The 22,860-nt window shown below is 42.0% G+C and overlaps 1 protein-coding gene across 1 annotated transcript in view; it reads left to right on the forward strand.

Moving 5' to 3' along the window:
• The first annotated feature begins 9,598 nt into the window (after nt 1–9,598).
• erfl3 (Ets2 repressor factor like 3) overlaps nt 9,599–22,860 on the forward strand; it is a 40,672-nt gene continuing 27,410 nt past the window's right edge. Inside the window, exon 1 of the mRNA XM_046847461.1 lies at nt 9,599–10,101. Coding sequence (XP_046703417.1) covers nt 10,080–10,101 — 22 coding nt within the window. The 5' untranslated portion in view covers nt 9,599–10,079. The remainder of the gene's footprint in view (nt 10,102–22,860) is intronic.

Below are 22,860 nucleotides of genomic sequence, written 5' to 3' on the forward strand. Positions count from 1 at the left end.
GTGTACAATTTGAACCACGCTAGCATGTTGATTTTGATGTAGACACTACACTTATTGGCAATATTTCATGATTTTTAATGAACAAGGTAGTATATATATCTTCAAAACGGCCCAACTATTTAAAAACAATTTCTTTTCCCCATTTTATCAACTTCTGAATCTCCTTCTCTGAGTTTAACGTGCCGTTATTATGTCTAACCACTAGATGGAAGCAACTGCTAAGCCCTGGGAATTTAGTGCAACAGATGATTTTGCCCTTAAAAAAAACTCTCCAAGGTATCAGAGGCCAAATTAGTCATCTTTTTTTTTCTCCTCCTTTCCTTTTCTGTTTCTCTCTGCCTCCATGATTTTCCACCTTCACTTTTTGCCCATCTGACTCATGGGACATCTGGACTTGAGCAGTTGTGTTCCTGATTCTCTGCTCAACAGGATGCTTTTCACACACAGTGCGACACATGCACATGCACATGCACACACTCACGCACACACACACACACACACACACACACACACACACACACACACACACACACACACAACACATTATATGTGTTATTATGGATTATGATTATAGCAGTTTATGTATCTGGGACAATCTGACCCCAGTGAAAAAACCTGACAGAAACCATCTATGAATTTGTAACCATTTAAATAGGGATTTTCTTTGCCTTTAATGGTCTCTATGGGTCTCTACTGGTCATTTGTTTTCTTATATTGGTGCATGTTATGGCTCATACCAATAAGAACCAATAGAACAGTACACAGTTTGGAGATTAATAGATTACATGGTTTCACATGTTGGTTTCATCAATAATGACCATTAGCAGAACATATGAAGCCTCCAGATGGTACTGGTTCTAGATCTCTAGATTATATACTGGTTTATTTGGTTTAATGGTAATGATTTAATAATGTGCACAAACACAATACATAATGGAAAACCTTTGGCAATGTTTTAATCATTAACAGCTGAGGGTTTCTATTGATACATTTAGTTTCTTCTACACAGATCTGGACACTTGTTGGGCCGCAATCAATATGTTGTAATATATGTAATTATGTTATTATATAATTGGGAAATGCATAGCAAAATTCTTATTGATGAACATGCAGACACAATATACAAACCTGATTCCAAAAAAGTTGGGACACTGAACAAATTGTGAATAAAAACAGAATGCAATGATCTGGAGGTTTCAAATTTCAATATTTTATTCACAATACAGCATAGATGACATATCAAATGTTCAAACTGAGAAAATGTATCATTTTAGGGGAAAAATAGGTTGATTTTAAATTTCATGACATCAACACATCTCAAAAAAGTTGGGACAAGGACATGTTTACCACTGTGTGGCATCCCCTCTTATTTTTATTACAGTCTGCAAATGTCTGGGGACTGAGGAGACAAGTTGCTCAAGTTTAGGAATAGGAATGTTGTCCCATTCTTGTCTAATACAGGCTTCTAGTTGCTCAACTGTCTTATGTCTTCTTTGTCGCATCTTCCTCTTTATGATGCGCCAAATGTTTTCTATGGGTGAAAGATCTGGACTGCAGGCTGGCCATTTCAGTACCTGGATCCTTCTTCTACACAGCCATGATGTTGTAATTGATGCAGTATGTGGTCTGGCATTGTCATGTTGGAAAATGCAAAGTCTTCCCTGAATATGTTGTTATGTTGTTCTAGAACTTGGATATACCTTTCAGCATTGATGGTGCCTTTCCAGATGTGTAAACTTCCCATGCCACACACACTCATGCAACCCCATACCATCAGAAATGCAGGCTTCTAAACTGAGCGCTGATAACAACTTGGTTTGTCCTTATCCTCTTTAGTCTGGATGGCATGTCGTCCCAGTTTTCCAAAAAGAACTTCAAATTTTGATTCGTCTGACCACAGAACAGTTTTCCACTTTGCCGCAGTCCATTTTAAATGAGTCTTGGCCCAGAAGCAAAACGCAGGAGAAAACGCAGATGGATCATGTTTAGAAATGGCTTCTTTTTTGAACTATAGAGTTTTAGCCAGCAACGGCGAATGGCACGGTGGATTGTGTTCACCGACAATGTTTTCTGGAAGTATTCCTGAGCCCATGTTGTGATTTCCATTACAGTAGCATTCCTGTATGTGATGCAGTGCCTTCTAAGGGCCCAAAGATTACGGGCATCCAGTATGGTTTTCCGGCCTTGACCCTTACGCACAGAGATCTTTGGATGATATTATGCACTGTAGATGATGATAACTTCAAACTCTTTGCAATTTTTCCCTGAGAAACTCCTTTCTGATATTGCTCCACTATTTTTCGCCGCAGCATTGGGGGAATTGGTGATCCTCTGCCCACCTTGACTTCTGAGAGACACTGCCACTCTGAGAGGCTCTTATTATAACCAATCATGTTGCTAATTGACCAAATAAGTTGCAAATTGGTCCTCCAGCTGTCCCTTATATGTACATTTAACTTTTCCGGCCTCTTATTGCTACCTGTCCCAACTTTTTTGGAATGTGTAGCTCTCATGAAATGAGAAAATGAGCCAAAATGAGCCAGTATTTGGCATGACATTTCAAAATGTCTTACTTTTAACATTTGATATTTTATTTATATTCTATTGTGAATAAAATATAAGTTTATGAGATTTGTAAATTAATGCATTCCTTTTTTATTCACAATTTGTACAGTGTCCCAACTTTTTTGGAATCGGGTTTGTACACTAGATAGACTACATGGCCAAAAGAACAGGACATCTGACTATTACATCCATGAGTAGGATGGAATGTGTGTGGAATGAATATGGTTCTACTTCAAACTTGGATCACACAATTGTCCAGAATGTTTTTTGGATGCTTTAGTTATAGATTTCTCCTTCACTGGAACTAAGAGAGGCCCAAACCTGTTCTGGCATGAAATGAGGTCCATGAAGGCATGATTTACTCAACTCAACTAAACTCAACTTAACTCAAGCTTTATTGTCATTCCTCCACATACACAGTATATAAAATAATAAAATGTTGGTACTAACGGGCCAAGGTGCATAGACTGTGAAACAGCAAGAGTAAACATTAAACATAAATTAAGAGTAAACATTAAACTTAACAAAGCTAAGGTGAAATAAATATGAGGTAGAGGTACCAAGGGTGGAGTAAAACCTTAATTTTGGTATGGATTATAAGTACAGCTGCACTTTAGTCCTGCTGATCTGACATCGGTTTCGGATCTCATGGCTGAATGGCCGCTTAGACCCACATCCATGTACCAAAGTCTAGTAAAACCTTTGCATTTTCTAAATTGGGAATTTCGACAAGCACATGTATATGTGATGGTCAAGTATTCATATACTTTTGGCTATACAATGTATGTAGTGTGGCTCTTGGCTTTGAAAGCTGGTTGAAGATTTATCCACTTTCTTCCTTGATCACTGTCATTGTTACTCAAGCTTAAGCACATACCATGGTTACTATAGCTACCATAAAATATAATAGTAAAAGCATGAATGTATCATAATACTTCCATAGACACTGCAGTGAATTATAGAGAAAAAGTAAGGAAAGTGCTGTCAGTGATAGTGTGACAGCCAATATCTCCACTTAGTCTAGGAATTCTGTGGGCTTTATCGTGGCATTTATAGATTCGATTTACATACAGAAAGCAATGGAAGGAATCTTATGTGGCCACACCGAACATATTCATTTGTCCTCTATCACTCTCACAATCAAAAGTCCTATTAAAAAACATTCGGCTGATAACAACTCCCTGCGTGGGATATGCAGTTTCTGTACATTTGCTCAAGATAATCATTCAGTATCGTGCTGAGAGCTGTGTACAGATTGGTCAGAGGATTCGTCAGTCATTTTTGCTCCCACTCACAATCTGCCACTGTCAATGTCGCCTCCTTTTCGCTGACAGGTGGTCAAGCCTTCAGCCCAGAAGGCAAAGGTGTACTTATGAGTGTGTATGTGCTTGAAACATATGTGCGACCCAGACGCTGTACACCTTAGCGCTGCATATTAGGCCTGTCAGGCGATGAATTAGAACAGCTTCGTTCATGAGCATATGGAAGCATAGACTCATTCTGCTCCGTCTACAACGAACACTCAAAAACAACGGGGGCGTCTGAAGAGGGCATATCAATAGATGAGTCATTAGACTACTACAGTGCCCACGGCACACGCACACCCTCTACACATCACATCCTGCGCACACCAACACTATATGCTCATGAAAACACACAGACACAGACTTTCTGGTATACTTCAGTGTAAATATCTCTTTGGTTTTTATTTCTATTATTCATCAATACCATAAAATCAGCAATAATGTAATCAGAATCTTGTTTCTGAATGTCTCTAGAGCACCATCAATGTAATAAAAAAGAGAGAGAGAGAGAGAGAGAGAGAGAGAGAGTATTAGACGTAGACACATCACAATTTCCAAGCATAATTTCAATAAATGTTTCATAATGAGTCCTGTGAGTGAGATGTGACTCAGTAAATGTCCATGAAGTAGCGCAACACCCTGCAGTGTGCGTTCAAGTGCTTGCGTGGTAGGATATGTGATCTTTCGTTAAGGGGGTAACTAGGGGCAAGCGAATGCCATCTTCTTGGTGCCAAAGAGATATATTACCACACCGGCCCTGAAGGGAGGGTTAAAGGAGGGCATACTACTTAGATCTGGTCTCTGATTGGCTCCTTGGCTGGGGCTGCCATGGCAGAGCCAAGTCCAAATGTGTCCACAGCGAACGCCCTGGAATGAAGAGGTGGACGACCCGGTCAGTGAGAGAGAGAGACAGAGAGAAAGAGAGAGAGAGAGAGAGGGAGAGAGAGAGAGAAACTATAATGGGAAATAGTGATCTGTGCCAATAGGAAGAGTTTGTTCCTTAGCAAGATACTGGACACACTGTCAACACATGCTGTGCTTAATATAGCGACTGTCACACAGCCAGACAGTACCTCATGCTCTCTCGCTCTTGGAATATTATAGTCTCTGTCAGACAGGGGTTTTAATGACACTCACATTGTCCCTGATCTATTCTATCCTGACCTTCTGCGTGTTCTGCAAACTCTCTGCCGCTCTCTAATTGCTCCCTTCATTACCCCACGACTGACGCCTCCGTTCACTTCCTCCCTCGTGTTCTATACCTCCTCCTCCTCTACTGTTTTCCTCCTCTCTAGCCTCTGTCCTTTTCAGAGCTGTATGTGGTAATCCTATTACTCATGTGTGAAAACCAGCTATGAGAGGGAGAGAGAGAGAGAGAGAGAGAGAGAGAGAGAGAGAGAGAGAGAGAGAGAGAGAGAGGGAGAGGTAGGGAAAAGGGAGAAAGGGAGAAAGGGAGAAGGGATTGTCAGTTCTGTGTTACACTGGGCAGCAGGTGAAAACACGACACAAAGAACATTAGTTGAAGATGAAACTATGAGGCATGACCCGTATGGGACGGGCTATGTGGGCATGAGGGGGAAAGCCAAAAAGAGACCGAAAAAAAAGAGGGAAAGAGACAGAGACGGGAGGGTGAAAGGAGTGAAACTCAGACATGGTGGGGTATTATGCGGCCCCTGACAGTTGGAGCACCAAGCTTGAAAATAAACAGGTTCTTTGATGACAAAGAGGCCACTGACACACACACACACACACACACACACACACACACACACACACTCCAATGAATGCCTATTTCCCCTAAGCATCGCCCAGATTCCATTGGCTCGATTGAAACTTGATGCACTTGATGTGGCCCAGCTACACATAATGAAGCTTAAAGACTAAAAAAAACCCCAGCATAATTCAACTAAAATGTTTCTATAGGAAATTATATAGGAAATATAGGAAGTTTGCATATTTATATGTGCACAAATTACTGCATGTCTCTAGGAGCTACTCATCCCCATAAGCCAACTATCTGCGTCACAGCACACATATGTACACAAACATACATCGATGCGGAATACCAAACCAGTTTTAATGTATAGGTTTGTAACACTTTAGTGTTTGGCAGAGAAGCAGAGCGACCAGAATTCAACTTCTAATAGTCAGTGTGGAGTTCCTGTTCCAGTCATCCTTGTGTCCACATGGGTTTCCTCTGGGTCCTTTGGTTTCTTCTCTTTTACAAAGACATAGCTGTAGTTTAATTAGCAACTCTAAATTTCGATTAGTGTAAAAAATTATAGTGCTCTATGATACATTGGGTGTATTTCCTCCTCACACACTGTTTCAGGGATTGTAATATCACCCTGTACTATTTTTAGATTCAAAACGACACAAGTTGTGTTTTATGTATGCTTAAATTAAACTCTGAGTGTTTGTGTGAGTGTTTTTCCCTATCAAAATGCCACAGGCTTCCCGCGGACTTTGCCACACCTTAAATGTCAAATTTTGTGCATTGTTTAAAACCTGGATATGAATGACAGGAAATATATTACACATAATATACAAACAAGTCATGGCACCAAGTCATTATCCCATTCCTATTGTCTGTATTGTAAAGTCCTTTAAGTCTCAAGTGGTTACTCACTGCCCATAATCACACATGAATCTGTCAACCTGCGTGAAGGAGAATGGGCTGAGTATTTGTCATCTTTAAGGTGGGACACTAAAACTTATGGCAGCATTGCTTCTCGCTCAGTTTCTCCGACCAAAGACGTAGTCAGGAGCCATTTGCGTGTCACAATCACAGTGGTGAACGCAGGGGGCAACTGCAGCTTAAATTACTGGACTACACATTTGTATTCAGATGTATCCCAGCACTGCCGATCTGCCTCTACTGAGTCTTTCAGCAAGACTCTTTACCCGCTCTGTTTTCCTTATAATAGATCTTTAAAATAGACTTTACTCAACACCAAGAGTGATGATTCCCGGTCATGGGGTCATCGGGCCCAAACAACAGTTAACCGATTCAGGCATTCTTGTCAACACCAATTCATATATGTATATACGAAGGAGCCTGACATCCAGGTATACAGTAAGCTGTATTGAGAGAAAGTATTCAGTGATGGACATGACAGAAAATGAGCAGTAGACAATGATGAGAGATGGAGTTGATGAAAGAAATGGGTGAAATGGAAAAAACTAGCAGAAGAATAATACAGTGGTCCTCAGTGAGCATGTTCTTTAACCATGAGAGAAATAAAACAACCCAAAATATTTGAATAAAAAGATTGAGTCATTATTTCTAGGCCTTTCAATTACTACTTGTTTGCATTCTTCTTTTCACTTTACAGTGTTGCACATCGTAGTCTTTTCTTTCTCCCTCTCGCGTTTCTCTCGACTCACGGTCCGCACTTCCTCTGCTGAAGGCCCTTCGTTACAAAGCCCGAGAGGGATGAAGTAGAGATATAGAGTCAGCACAAGTGCTAGTCAAAGGAATAATAGAGACTGGGAGCGAAAAATGCAGAAAATTGGAAAGGAAAGAACTGGTCTGAGCTGGAGCAGATAATGTTTATGGCCTATATAAACGTGGGAAAGTGCCGATCACAGTAGCTGCTCCTTTTTCCCCTGGGGAGTCGAGGGCAAAGCCATTTTCCTACACACACACACACACACACACACACACACACCATGTTTTCTGTTGCTTCTCATCTGTTTCCTCTCTGAACAGAATTGTCTACTCTTGTCAGCACTCATTGTCATAAATAACAACAAGAAAAACACAAAAAAGGTGTAAACAGCAGTTTCCTCCCAAAAATGCGTTCTTCCTGCAAATAGATGAAATTCACACCCTGCATGTATTAATAACGTTTATTATACGTCACTTTTTTATTTACTTAATTAGCATAAAATACAGAATCATTTTCTTAACTAAGCAGTGAATTAAATAAAGTAATTGAGTTGTACAGAACTTAGAGCAGAAGGAGGGGTTATGAGTTTCAGACTATAAAAAGGCCAGTTGTCACATTACAGTCATATGTTTAGCTTATGGGATGCACTTGGTTTTAAAGGTTGATTTAGAATGCGGCTTATTAAGTATTCGGATTTCAAAAAGGAAAATTTCTATATAAAAAAAAACGCAACAAAATATAGTTGTCAGTCTGTTTATCACTATATATTATTGTGGGAAGGTGAAGCTCCATTGCAACTGGTGCACGTTCATCTTATTCAAACTACAGTTTTCTTTTACATTATGTACAGTATGTAATGAGTGCATAGTTTATCACAGTTATACAAGCGAGAGAAGGAATCTAGATGTGAACACGAACATGGGTGCGTACGTATACTTGTATTAAAACATTCGTAAAGGTTAACGTTTATTGGGAATGAGCCTTGATCGGATTGAGAACTTGATTTTCAGTTATGGGCAAGTTTGTTTGGGGTGAAAAGGCCATCTTCAGGTGCATGTTCATCTACAAGAGGGGATGAGCTACACTTCCCAAGTGTGACGAGAGAGAGAGAGAGAGAGAGAGAGAGAGAGAGAGAGAGAGATTGTCATGGTTGTAGTTATTGGCACTTAAACAGGATGTGTACGCTTGAGCAAACAGCTCACATTTAAATGATCACACAGGAATCACACAGTTGCTTTCCACACTCTGTTCCTTCACACTATTATACAGCATTAAGTAAGAGGTTTCTTCTGCTTTTATTTTCATATCTTTCCTAAGGCCAAAAGTGTTTTCATTTCAGCGCCTACGATCGGCTTGTAGGCCGGGTTAATCGCTTTGTTGCTGTGCCAAAAGTTTGCAGCACCTTCTGTTGTTTCCCCCACCCCCGATTATAAATCACTCACATTACGACTTTTCTTGTCTTATATCTGATGCCATAATTTGTCAGTTGAGCTATGTCTAGCCCAGAGGAAGTCGTAGGTGTGAGAGCAATTTAGTCACAGGGTTCGCTATTTGGCCTGAGAATATTCGAAAACGAACTTCATTAACACACTTATGGCAAGTCAATCACTCGCCAGGGGAGTGTTACATTACATTTATGGTTGAATTGCTGTGAGTTCTTGGAGTTTTGGGAATTTTAGCACTTTGGGACTTTGACCGTGTGATGCATGGAGCACAGATTAGGCTTGTTCTGTTCTTTGTTGAATTGCACACAGGAGGTTTGGTTTAAACTCCCTTTAAAACTGCTGTAATAATATGATACACTGTAATAATATGCACTCACGGACATGCTTTTATTCGTGAACACAAATAGTACGAGATGACAGAAATTATATATATATATATATATATATATATATATATATATATATATATATACACACGCGCACAAAACACTTGTTGCTTGACGTTGCCGACGTGACGACGCAGCTTAGGGACGTCTTTCGTCTTTTCTTTTCGTATTTTTTTTTTTTTTTTTTTTTTTTGCCCCTCCACAGCGAGCCGTAGAACGCGGATGTGGTAACGTCATCACGGACAAACGGTGGCCGGCGGTCGCCATGGCGACGACGCGTACGTCGGCGACGCTGCGTCCGTCGTGCTCGCGCGAGGGGGCGTGACTCGGGAGGAGTTTAGCGCGTGACTCTGCCCCTTTTCCCTCCTCCTCCCTCCTCCGTGTGGGCGGGCAGAGAAACACGACACCAGAGACGGAGAGAGATAGAGAGAGAGAAAGAGGAGGAGGAGGAGGAGGAATGGGGGAGGACAGATAGAGCGTGTGCGCGCGGTGGGAGGAGGAAGAAGAAGAAGAAGAAGAAAAAAAGTCAGCGTGAAAGAGGGAGTGGGAAGAGAAGCTGACTAAATTGCTGCGAGTCGGTGGGGACTCTTTTTGGAGCCGAGCTGGCTTGTTGAAGACGGGAAAATGCGCCGAGAAGACCTTAAATCGCGTGACCGAGCGCGAGACTGAAGCCGGAGCCCGCGCGGTGTGTGTGTGTGTGTGTGTGCTGCGCTCTCGGTGGGACGCTATTGATCGCTTTTCCTGGGACGGGAAACTCCGCTTCACCCTTCCCTCCGTGTCGTTCTTCGTGGACACACTTTCACTCTCCAAAAGTCTGCTTCCGGCTGAGCCACTTCAGACACAGAGACTACACCAAAGTGTGCGAGATCGCTCCTTTTTTCCGCTTAACTCAAAAGTTTCGTTTCTTTTTCGTTGTTTTTGGCTCGGGACTGAGGCCGACTCTCGCCCTCTGCCGAACGGGATTCGGCTTGCACGCTCAAAGACAACATGAAAACTCCCGGTGAAACGGGTAAGTTTCCCCCTTTCCTCCTCCTCCTCCTCGTTTTCCTTTCATCTCTCCTTCTTCATCACTCAATCCCGGCTCGCTTTCCACACGCAGAGATTACACACCGAACCGGTAGCTGGCTGCTTTCTTCCGTATGATCAACTCGGTGTGTGTTTTAAACGAGTTCGTAACAGCACCTTCAAGTTCTCTAGGTGGACTTTTGTGCTCTACTTTTGATCTTTTATATATATGTTTTATTGCATATATTTGTTGTTGTATGTATGTGTATATATAAATATATATGGTCGCACGGATCATCTCCTTATCAGGATCTGGTGGTCCTGTGCTGGCATGCTCGTGCTCAACAACACGGCCAGCTCAGGAGCCCGTGCGCGTGTGTGAGTGTGTGCGTGCGCGCGCGCGCTGTTGTCAACTCGCTGAACCATAAAATGGCAGCAGGCACCCTACTTTTATTGACTTCTATCAGTCGAAGATGCACTCCTAAAAACAACCGCAAGCTCTGACACACGAGCTGGGATGGAAACCGTTTCCAGGTGACAGATTTCCGGACTGCTGGTGTGTTTTTAGTGAGAAGCGCTGCGGATGCACGCGTTTTCACCGCGCTCTGTGGTGATGAAGCTCTACCTGTTGAACCGCCATAACTTTGCGCGCAGAGGCACAGAGACGCGGGTAGCGATTAAATTACCAGGTACTTTCTGCCCCCCCTTCTCTGCCTGCAGGCTTATCGGTGGGAATAAAGGCAGTCTGCGGGAGTGATACGTTTCCTCTACGTTTCGTTGTATTTTAAAATATTTCTCACGCGCCGGACACGAGCGCGAGCTTTGAATGAAACGCATTCAAATGGAGTCCAACCGTTAAAACCGTTTAACGAACCGTGTCTGTTCTTTCCCACAATTTCCCCTAAAATATGCTAAATTGCGGTGTGTCCCCCCCCCCCACTTCAATTTTTTGTATTTAACTTTTTTTTTTTACAAATATTTATTTTAGTATTTTATTAAGATAATAAGCGTTGCTTTTCGTGAGATCGGTTTGGGTCACATGCTATGGTGAAAAATAATAATAGAATTATGATTATTATTGAATAATATAAATAATAATAAACTATGTAGCTAGGTGCTGTCCGTCACGACGCTACTTGTGGGATGTTCAGGAATCCGAGGCTGCATTCCAAATCCCTTCCTACGTAAATGCGCGACATAACGCGCGAGCGTAATAAATGCCTCGGGCTACTTAGTGCACTTCTGGGAGCCGTTTGGGAGTCGGCCTTTGTACCCCAACACCCCCCTCCAAATCCCTTTTCCTTTGACTTGCCTTTACGCCACGGAGGCACCGATCTTTTCCCGTTTCTCACGTCAAAAGTTTAGCCGACTGTGACCTTTACAACAAATCACACCCCCTACACCTTCCCCCAATACACACACACACACACACACACACACACACACACACACACACACACACACACACACACACACACACGCTTATTGGCATAACTATCCTTTTGAGGTCCTTTGACTGATCTAAGTATTAATAAACTGAAACAATGACATTAACACCAGACACAAGGTCCCCACAAGGTCCAAACTGTCAGATATTCCCAGCACTAGCAAAACCCACACATATACACATGTTGACCTAAGTATCCTTGTGAGGACCTAAATATTAATAATGCTAAATAACTTCATGAACACTAGACAGAAGGTCCCCATAAGTTCCAAACAGACAGACATTCCCAGCCCTAGCAGAACACACACACATTGGTCTTACTATCTTTGTGAGGATGTTTGACTAAATTAGTGAAGCAGTGTAATTCCATGAACACCAGGCAGAAGGTCCCTACAAGGTTCAAACTGTCAGGTATTTCCAGTCCTAGCAAAACACACACACACACACACACACACACACACACTAGCCATCTAGTAGTCTGGTTTGTTTACCGACTCCTTTCACCGTGTTGGCCTTTTATTATGAACTTCGCCGCAGCTCATTTCTACAGAGACACTCCGATCCGATCTCATGATAAACAAACACAAGCTAATTTAGCTCAAAGTGCCTCCAAACAGTGATGAATCAATCCGAATGCATTTCGTTCTTCATTTTACCAGAGAATTTGGATTTTGCACAATAACTGGCAGTGACTGACATGTAAAGGTGAATAAGTCCATTGTGGACCAGCTCCGAGTCGACACGAGACTTTTGTCTGGAAACACAACACTGCCTGAGCGAGGCCCAGAGCATCAGCGCACACAGCCTTAAGGAGAAGAACCCAGGATCTTAGAAGACGTCAAGATGTCACTTTGTACTCAATCAAAGTGGCGCTGCTAAAGGCTGACTTATCTCTAGGTGACACACGCCGTTGTGTGTATGTTTAACAGGCGCCGCGAGTTACCACCATCTACTACGAGTGCTTTGTGGTTTTGTCGATCTCTGACTCGGCGGGCCGCATCGTGACCCCAATAGTTCCACGGGAAGTTTAGGAGCTCTGAGAAAGAGAGAGAAAGAGAAAGAAAGTGTGTTTGTGTGTGTAAAAGTGATACAGTACTGAGAAGAGGATGTGGCTGCTCTCATTATCAGATTTTGAGTATTGCTTTAGAGCATGCTTCTGTCTGTAGGTTCTCACACAAACATACACCTACAGCAATATAGGTCGAACGTCTTTTTTTCTTTTCTTTTTTTTTTCTCCTTTTTTTTCTTTTTTTGCACTGAAAGGGTTTTCTCTGAAAGCATGAGTTTTCCATGGCAACAGGTGGCTGAGACAATTTGTTATTTTGAGGGTTGTACATCCTGATAAGGGTGTGTGTGTGTGTGTGTGTGTGTGTGTGTGTGTGTGTGTGTGTGTGTGTGTGTGTAGGTAACAAAAAAACAACAAAAAAAACATACACACTATCTGCTTTACCACATGAATCACAGTAAGAGCCACACAGTTACATTTTTTTTCTTCCACCCTGACATGCTCTTTAATAACCATACTATGTTTTATTTTATTATGCAATAATTACAATTGGATGTGCCGGTCTCACGACTTCATAGCTCAAGGATAAAATTCTAAAATGTCGACATTAGCCGCTCGTTTAGAAATAGTTGTGCTCTTTTGCTTCAGCCGACGGAGATTATTATAATTTTTTTCAACGTTAGTTTCAACATGAAGGTACTCGAGGAGGCAAAAATTAATTCGGAGAACAATTCGGTTGTGTTTGTTGTTTATACAACCCCTTACCTTACTAATTACTGCTATTGTTAATGACTAATGGATGTTTATCCTGATGGACGTGGAGTCCGGATGTTTACACACACTGTACACACACAATGATATGTCTCAGAGAATTCAGGTTAAGCTGCATTTGACAGATTGTTCGTGGCTCGGTGTGTGTTTGTGGATCACTAGGTTTTGCTTAAATACACTACATGGATAAAGGTTTTTATTTTTTGGGTCCCTATTTGCTGTCCTATTAGATTTTGGAGTGTGCTTGTGGAGATTAGTGATCATCCACAAGGGTGTTAAAGTCAGGTACGTGACGCTAAGTGAGGTGAGGTTTTCAATAAGTTTGAGGTCAAAGCTCTACAGCAGGCCACTCAAGATCTCCCACTCCAATCCCTATAAACCATATAGTCATGGAGCTGGCTTTGTGCGCAAGCCATGCTGGAACAGGTTTGGGTCTTCTAGTTCAAGTGAGGGGAAAATTTCAGGGTAACACATCCAAAGGCATTCTATACAATTGTTTGCCTCCAACTTTTCGGAAACAGTTTCTGGAAAAACTACAAATGGCTAGTAAAAATATGGTGTCAGATATTTTGAACATATTTTGTAGTGAAATGTACCTGGTGTTAACTTTCGAATGGTCGCTTTGTCCTGAAGGCTATGGTGCAACATCAGCTAGAACTTTAGTGTATAGCGTGTTGTGCAGCTGGTGCTCTGGATGGAACCAGTTTACTATCAGCGCTCACCTCTCACTCTGTTTACATGCTGATGTTCCCTTTCAGCAAGCTGTGTGTGTGATCTTTATTTGCTCACTGCCTGTTTTTCATCCAAGTCTTTAAAAAAAAAAAAAATAAAGACAGAGAGAGAGGTCCCATCATGCTGTTCTTTTGTAACCGAGAAGGACCATTGTGTCAGTCACGCAGAACTTTTTTGCTTTTGTTTTGTTCCCCTGACTGAATGTTGATGAAGTTAATCCAGTCCAGGCAAATAGGTGAAGAGTTGAAGGGTTACATTGCCCAAGGGCCTAACGGTAGGCTTTCTGGCAGTGGTGAGGTTTCACACACAATCCTATCAATAGTGTGGTAGCGTTGCATCATTATCACAGGGGTTTGGTGACTATGGCGTTGCAAAAGCCGCTATTCAAATCTTGCATGGGTATCGGATGTTCCCTGTGGCTGAGTAGTGTTTTCCCTGGGGGGAACAATAGGGGGCGTGTGTGCATGTGTGGATATCCATTATAGCAGTGTGGACCGGGAGCTCATCCATGTGTTGGTGTCATTTATGGATTGTCAGGAAACACAGAGACCCTTTTTGTGTGGAAGGAGTGGGGGGCTTGCATGCACGTGTGTGTGTGTGTGTGTGTGTGTGTGTGTGTGTGTGTGTGTGTGTGTGTGTGTGTACGCACAAATATGACCCTGACTTGCTGACCCCTCACAGTACATTCTAACACACGCATACACACCAGTCACGTGCTGGCCATCCAACGATGGCCTGATGCCAGTCTCCCTCCCCCCCATCGCTACTCATCTCACTACAGTGTGACTTCACTTCCTGTAGCAACTGTTTAACTTTGTGAATACTGTATATACTGTCCTCAGTTTTTTCCTCATAATGTGAGGAGTTGTGCAGAGTTTTTGCTGTGCACTATCCCCTGTAAAGGACACTGTATTACCAAAAGTATTGCGATACCTGACTTTTCCAGCCATATTTGGTGCTTCGCCAAACTGTTACCACAAAGCTGGAGGCACTCAGTTGTAAACGATGTGTTTGGATGTGGTAGCATGACATTTATTCTTGATGAACATGTGGTGTTAATGGGTTGGCGTGGAAGATTTTGAGTTGCCTGCTTTAAAGCGCTGTTCTCATTTTGGATCGGAGGCCTTCTCACTCTACCTCCGTACCAGATTTTACTAACACCCTTGTGGCTGAAAACCTTCCTTACTTAAAGTATAGCATTAGAGCAAGTTAGTATGTGATTGGTAAAACTATACACTGTACTTTTCTAGCCGTTCTCCTCTGCCAAACTCCTTTTGAATTCCTCATGCTTGTGATGTCACTACCATGAACTCATTTTTCGTACAGATGCTCGACTTACTGCAGTCATGGTCCAGGCAGAAGGCGCAGGGGAAACGTCTGGCTGGTGGGAAGCCAAACTATCTTCAAATAACCTTCCAAAAGAGTTTTTCTTTCTTTTTTTTTTTTTAACAGACATTCTGAAAACTTCTTTTTTTTTCCTGGGTGACACACAGTTAAGGGTGTGAAGCAACTGTTGCCCCTGAAAAAGTTACTGGGGAAGAAGTTGGAGACGGATTGTAAGTTAATATGGTGGACTTAAAAAAAAAAAAAACCTGACATGGGTAATTTTTAATTTATGGCATATGGCAGACACCCATATAAAGAGAGATTTAATTTTATGAATATGACTGGTTCAGGGTCTTGCTCGGAGGGACAGGAGATGCTTCTTGGTGGTGCTGGTACCTTTTGATCTCAGCCAGAGAGCTACCACTTCCCTAATTATTGTTAATGATCCTGGTCTGCACTAGAACAATGCAAGAGATGAATAAACCTTGCACCCTTTGTATTAATCTTGGTCCAGGGTTCATCACAGGTACGTAAGAAGTTTTACACTGAAATAACTGAAATATCGTCACGTTTGGCGTTCTGTCCAAGCCGAAATCGAAAACAAAGTCTTTGACTGTTGCTTGTTTTGTCTAGCCAACATCTAAGTTTTACTTAAAAGGTTGCGATCAAAATCAAGATAATGGCACACTTTAATTTTATCTTTACTTTTAAAAGCTCTTTAAAGTTGTAATGCTGGTGTCTTCAGTGTTACAACTTGAAAGAGCTTTTAAAAGAAAAGAAACTATTCAATTTAGGGTTTGTTTGTTTGTTTGTTTTAAACACAGGGCTCAACAGTCACTCATCTTTATTAATTTCCGACAAGAGCATCCAATTGTGTAATCTTCCTTAGATGATTAACCTGACACCCAGGATGTAACACGGCGAGCGATGAGAGTGTCTGGCGTGCGAAACGCCAAGGGAGGATTTTGACCTTTTATCCATGAAGTGCCGAGAGAGAGGGAGAGGGAGAGAAAGGCGCGCGAGTGTGAAATCAATATACGCTTGAGTTTAACAAATGTGGTTTGCTGCATGGGTCAAAATTTTGCATGTATGCTGAAAAGTTTTCGTCAAATTTTAACAATGGAAAAAGAACGTGCACATTTTTCAAACTTTGAATGAAACAACTTAAGTATACAATACGAAAAATGACCTCTGACACTGAAAACCACAGAACTCAGTGGCAACAATTAGAATGTTCTTTTCACCAATCAAGGTATATAAATGGGGGTGGGGCTTAAGAGCTCTTTTACAGTCTTTTTCCAGTGAGGTTTGGATTGGCAGCTTTCGGAAGCAGAGACTTATAGGCTTATTGTGTGATTGTAGCGGATGCGAAATACTGACTTTATGACATACTTGGTTCATTATTTTGTAAAATGGGAACCGCATACAGTATCTTCACCACTATTTTCTTTTCGATCCCCCCCCCCCCGACACACACACACACACACACACACACACACACACACACAAAGGTTTGTGTCCAAACGAATAGTAAGTGCAATCTGGAGGAAGGAAACTCGGGCAGCACGTTCATAAACCGTGACCGGCGAAAAGGAAACATAGAAGCCAAATAATGTGGTTTATTTGAAGAGCATGTTACAAATTCTATGCCACCGAGTTCCCCGTTTTCACTTTCACAGTGTGTTTCTCTTCTTTCTCGTATGTTTTTTTGCTCTTAAGTTGTTACATTTTATAACTACTGTCACAAAAGTAACTAGCGTGGAGCATTGAATGAACCACCTGTCAAAGAAAATAAACTAAAAGTAAAAACCACAAATAGCATAAAGAAAGTACAAGGGTCCAACAGGTTTTTAATTAAAAAAAATAATAAAATGAAAGAATAGTTTGTTTGAAAACTGTGACAAGGCCAAATGCAGTAATGCACTGTTTATCGTGGTGGTTATGTTCCAAAATCGCCCGTGATAAACGGACACCACTCAAAAATAAAAAGCTATTTAATGTATACAGTACTGTATTAACATTTCACTAAAATTGATTATGCATCATTTTTTTTCCATACATTTTATTATTACAACATAAAACAATTCCCTATAAGTTTGTGCTATCCGGCGAGAGACCGGGGCGCGAGATTCGAACCGCAGTAAAGCAGATTACTGTATAAACTTTTTTATAAAAACTTCAGACTAGCTAGCGGACATTAACCAGCATCGCCTAGCTTTACCTCGGGTTGTGCAATCGGTGGTTTTTCAAATTAAAAATGGAAATACTTTGGCGAAGAAGGCTTCAGATAAGACGTTTGGTTACTAGAATAACCAATTTTTATGCTACGAGTTGCAGCTACGTTAAAGTGGCTACCAGGTGAAATACTTGATTAATGTTATTCATAGACAAAAGTTCATGGACACCTGATTATAAGATACCATATGTACATTTTGGGTTTTACTGTTATAGTAACCTCTACTCTTCTTCAAGGTGTTCCACTAGATTCTGAAGTGCTCTTGGGTTGATTTGTGTTCATTCGGATACAAGGGAGTTAGTAAATCAGGTACTGATGTATTGTACCTTTTTAATGCTAAAACATCCAAAGGCATCCTTCAATACAATTGTGTGCCTCCAACATTGTGGTAACAAAAGGCCGGAAAAGGCAGGTGTCAACATTCACACCATAAAGTGTATTTCAACCAGGGCAAGGGCGTTCAATTTATTTATTTTTTTTGGTCCAAGCAGCCGAAATGACCGCAGATGAGAATTTACTAAAATGAAAGATTTTCTGGTGAAAACTGAAATTCTGCGTTTAATGTGTGGAATGTTTTTAAATTACTCAATTATTATTTTTTTTTTTGTGAGAATAAAACATTAAAACACAAACTGCAGGGTAATTTAAATTATAAAAAAAAATCACAGATGGATATTTTATAATAAGAGTGGTCAGGCCACCGTCCGGCTTTTTTTTTTTTCTTTTTCTTTTTTCTTCTTTCTTCTGCAAGCAGTAATCCAGACGTTTAGGAATGACGGAATGTAACCTTGTTGGGGAAAAATAGTTGAGCAGGAAACGTCCCGGGTCCAAATGTCACGCCGGCAGACATCTTCCCTCACACCAGCAACCACACCACAGCTGCTTTAGTGCACTTTGGCTTTCTAACTCTGTAGAAACGACAAAGTAATTATCAACAGGAGACAATGTGGCCGCTTGTAAAGTGTGTGTGTGTGTGTGTGTGTGTGAGGAAGATTTGTGGGACATTTGCACACTCTTGAGCTTGTTGTGACCTTTTTATTGACATTTATGCGTTTGTATAAATACACACTCGACCCCAATTGGTCAGAAAACATTGAAAACCTTTCCTTACATAGCAGCTATGCCAATAGGATTGAGTTTGTTTTCTATTTCTAATATTATATTAACAAGCTTGTTATAGGATTCGTATAGCAGCATGAGCTACGCAACCGAAAGCAAATAATAAACAGAAGTATAACAAACACGCATTTGTAACAGTCGGTATGTTTTCCTTCACAGGAAAGTTTTTGGGTGGGAGGAGTTTAACGCTTTTAGGTTTCGTCACAGGAGTCAGAAATTTTTTTTTATTTTTAATTAACAGTGAGAAACAAAACCAAATGTAACAGTTACGGTTAAATACGATTACATTTTTTTTTAAGAAAGGTATAACCGTTGAAAAGTTGTTGTGGTGTAAACGGGATAAAAGAAAATAGTTTGGGGTGTGCCGTTCTGGGAAAACAATCCACTGTGTTGTGGATTGTTTTCCTGTAGCAGCATGCAAGTGTGTTGTGTTTTTTTTATTTTTTTATTTTATTTTTTTTTTTTTATCCCGTCCCTTCCCTTTATAGAACAGATGCTGAGTATGAAAATTTGGGTTGTTCTTAATATCCAGTAATGAGTTGGTCATTTTCTGGTTCATCAAACATGGCAAATACACACGTGCACATGTATGCACACACACACACACACACACACACACACACACACACACACACACACCCCATGTTTGGGTACGAAGCATGGTCCGCCCACATTCCTATTCAACACTTAAATCACTCCAGCCTGTGCTGTGTTTCTTGTTCCAGGAAAAGCTTTGTGCACATAAGCACACATAACTTGCACACTTTTTTTTTTTTTTCTTTCTTTTTTCCACACACACACATGGAGCGCCTGGCACATTACACTTCTCTCATGGAAAAGCTGGCGTCTCGGGGGACGCGCACATAGACATAACCTTGTTGGAGATTTTGCTTGTTCAGTGCGCCGGTGTTTTCCATGTTTGGGGTCTCTTGTCTGGGCTCAGGGAGCATGAGTGTAAGGAAATTCAGTGTGCGATAAAGGTGTGTGTGTGTGTGTGTGTGTGTGTGTGTGTGTGTGTGTGTGTGTGTGTTGTCATAAAGTTGAGTCATAAGTGTAACACCTGCAGTGTGTTAAAGCGTGCATGTTTCTCAGGGCAGCACACTCCACACAAGCAGACAGGGCCAGGAAAGGCCTCTCGCTCCACACACACACTCACACACACACACACGTATGCGTAGACGGCCCCAGTGTGTTAGAGACATTCTGCTCCTGCTAGTGTCGAGTAGAACACACAACGTTGCTGTTCCTCTGTCACCCGCTTTCATGCGCCGACGCTCTTGGCATATTTTCGGTCTGTTTTTATCTGGGAGTGTGTGTGTGTGTGTGTGTGTGTGTGTTATGGGTGTTATGGGTGTGTGTAGGGCACATTTGGGATGGTGGAGGGTGTGTGTGTGTGTGTGTGTAAGGATATGAGAACATTATTCTAATAATATCTCTGTAGGGGAAGTCACCGTACACTCTTCTGTTCTCTCGACGTAACAGATACCACCGAAGGAAAGTGTGTGTGTGTGTGTGTGTGTGTGTGTGTGTGTGTGTGTGTGTGTGTGTGTGTGTGTGTGTGTGTGTGTGTGTGTGTGTGTGTGTGTGGTCGACTGCCGGGAATTCAAATGTTGTCTGGCGCCATCTTAACCCCCTCCCTCCTTCTCTCTTTCTCTCTCCTCTCCCCTCCCTCCCCATCCTACTTTTTACTCTTTTCCCTCCTCAAGTCAGGAATGTGAGAACACGTATAAAACTTGAGCTCTCTTGCTCTCTTTCTCTCACTTTCAGTCTGTCTATTTTTCTCTCCGTTTCTGTCTCTTACTTTCCCTTAGTCTGTCTGTTTATTGCTCGCTCGCTCGCGCGCTCTCTCTCTCTCTCTCTCTCTCTCTCTCTCTCTGCAATCTTAGTTCTTTCTTGTTGTGGTATCTCCCAGTCTGTTCATTGCCCTTATGTCTTTCTCTCAATCCCAGTTTCACTTCCTGTCTGTCTGTCCTGTCCTCATCCCCTCTTCACTGAGATTTCTTGTTTCAACTTCGAGGTCACATGTCCCAGTCAGCTTTTGTGTGTGTGTGTGTGTGTCCAAGCTCATGCTAATGTAATAGAAAAGGCTGTGATTGCACCGCATCAACAACCACCATTATAAAAAGCGATTCTGTTTTTCATGCGCTCCGTCAATCTTTTCAGCATTCTTTAACCATCTCAAGGCTTCTCCGAGCGCTCTTCCACCAAACGCTCTAAGGAACACGCTTCTTTTCCGTTCCATTCTGATCCACACTAGGACATGAGACGGAGAGATGGTTTTGCGTTGGATTATGTTTGTTTGTTTGTTTAATGACTATTTTGAAAGAAAAGAAGCCACTCTGTGGGAAAGTCTCGCACTCGCTTCATGTTGAACGCCACTCCAGTTTGACGTGCAGACTCTCAACATGTAGAGACGTGTCCGAGCGTGGACTTCAAACAACTCTCTCAGCCCGAGGTTTGACATGGTTTTTGAGATAAAAAGGACCTTTATTTTTCAGTCATCATATCTCTCAAATACATATACGGCCAAGGGTTTTGGGACCCTTGATTTTTCCAGCCATATGTGGATTTCCTTTAAAATGTTACCACACGGTTGGAGGCAATTGAATAGGATGTCTTTGGGTGTGGTAGCATGAGTTTTTCTTCAGTTGAGCTAGGAGACTTATACCTGTTCCAGCATAAGCATGTCCCTGTGCACAAAGCCAGCTCCAGGAACACATCATTTACATGCGTTAGATGTGGAAGATCTTGAGTGGCCTGCTATAGAGTTTAACACCTTTGGGATGAATTCGAAAGTCCCAGGCCTCCTTACCCTAAATCAGTAAATGATCAGCACACAAATCTCCTCAAGCACACTTCAACATCTAGTGGAACACCTTCCCAGAAGAGTGGTGGTTATTTTAAGAGAAAACGGGGAGTAAATGTGGAATAGGACATTCCAAAAGCGCAAACAGTACGCTCAGGTGTCCACAAACTTTTGGTCATATAGTGTGGTCTTATAAAGAGTAATATTAACAAAGTTATGGCGAGAGATGTAATGATGTAACAGGAAACCCGAACGGGTGCATCATCTCTCAATAACTGGATTACATCACCGACACTGCCATGGACACGCCCCCTACGATTGTTTCTCCTACAGAAGTGTTTCACACACAAATTTGCCGATTCAGTCCTACCGCCCAAAAGACTAAGTGTGTGTGTTCGTGCACGCGTTGATGGGAGTCCCTGTGGAGCAAAACCTTTTAAACATCGATTCTGCCCTCACCTCTTTAACCCCGAGCGCGCGCGCGCACACACACCGTTTCTTTTTGCGCACATTATCTAGTGATCCGTCACCGACCCCATGCTCGAATACCCGAATGACATCTCCCCTTCTGTCTTACACACACACACACACACACACACACACACACACACACCCCGCTTATTTATTTGTTTATTTTTCAAGAATGTCTTTAAACCGATTGAAGCACGACGTGTTTGAGAGCCAACCAATCATCAGCATCGAATCATCATCTCGCACTCCCGGGTCGGGTGTGTTCAGGAGTATTTGACCTCTCGGGTGGATAAAAGCAGACGTCCGAGACGCAAGGCACTCCGAGACTCCGCAAATGTACACGGTGCTGAATAATGGATGGGGGGCTGCTGTATTTAGAGTAAAGCAAAAGCATTAAATGGTAATGTTTATTTGCCAATGGGAGCTTCCACACTTGAAGGGCGTTTTATCGTATAAGACCAAACATTCAAATGTTCTGTGTGTGTGCTTGAATGTGTGTCTGTCGTGGGTCATGTATGTGGCAGTGCAAATCTGTACTATACAACATGCCATGCTTCTGGGGGATTTTTTCATAACGCATGTGTCTCGGGTCAAAATAAAAACAGCATGTTGCACATACGTGTGTGTGTGTGTGTGTGTGTGTGTGTGCGCGCATGTGCGCACTCTGGACAGCACACTGATTGTTTTAACTGGACAATTTATAGTCACAGACACAGTTAGGCAGTTTTATGTGGTGCACACACACACACACGGGGGCCACATGAGGCAGCTCAGGACTTGCCTACACAAGAGTGATTGTTGTTTGAGGGGATTTAGGCTTATAACCGAGTCAAGACTGATTCGAGGCCC

The sequence above is a fragment of the Silurus meridionalis genome, chromosome 4 (genome assembly GCF_014805685.1).
Source record: "Silurus meridionalis isolate SWU-2019-XX chromosome 4, ASM1480568v1, whole genome shotgun sequence".
Classification (NCBI taxonomy): domain Eukaryota; kingdom Metazoa; phylum Chordata; class Actinopteri; order Siluriformes; family Siluridae; genus Silurus; species Silurus meridionalis.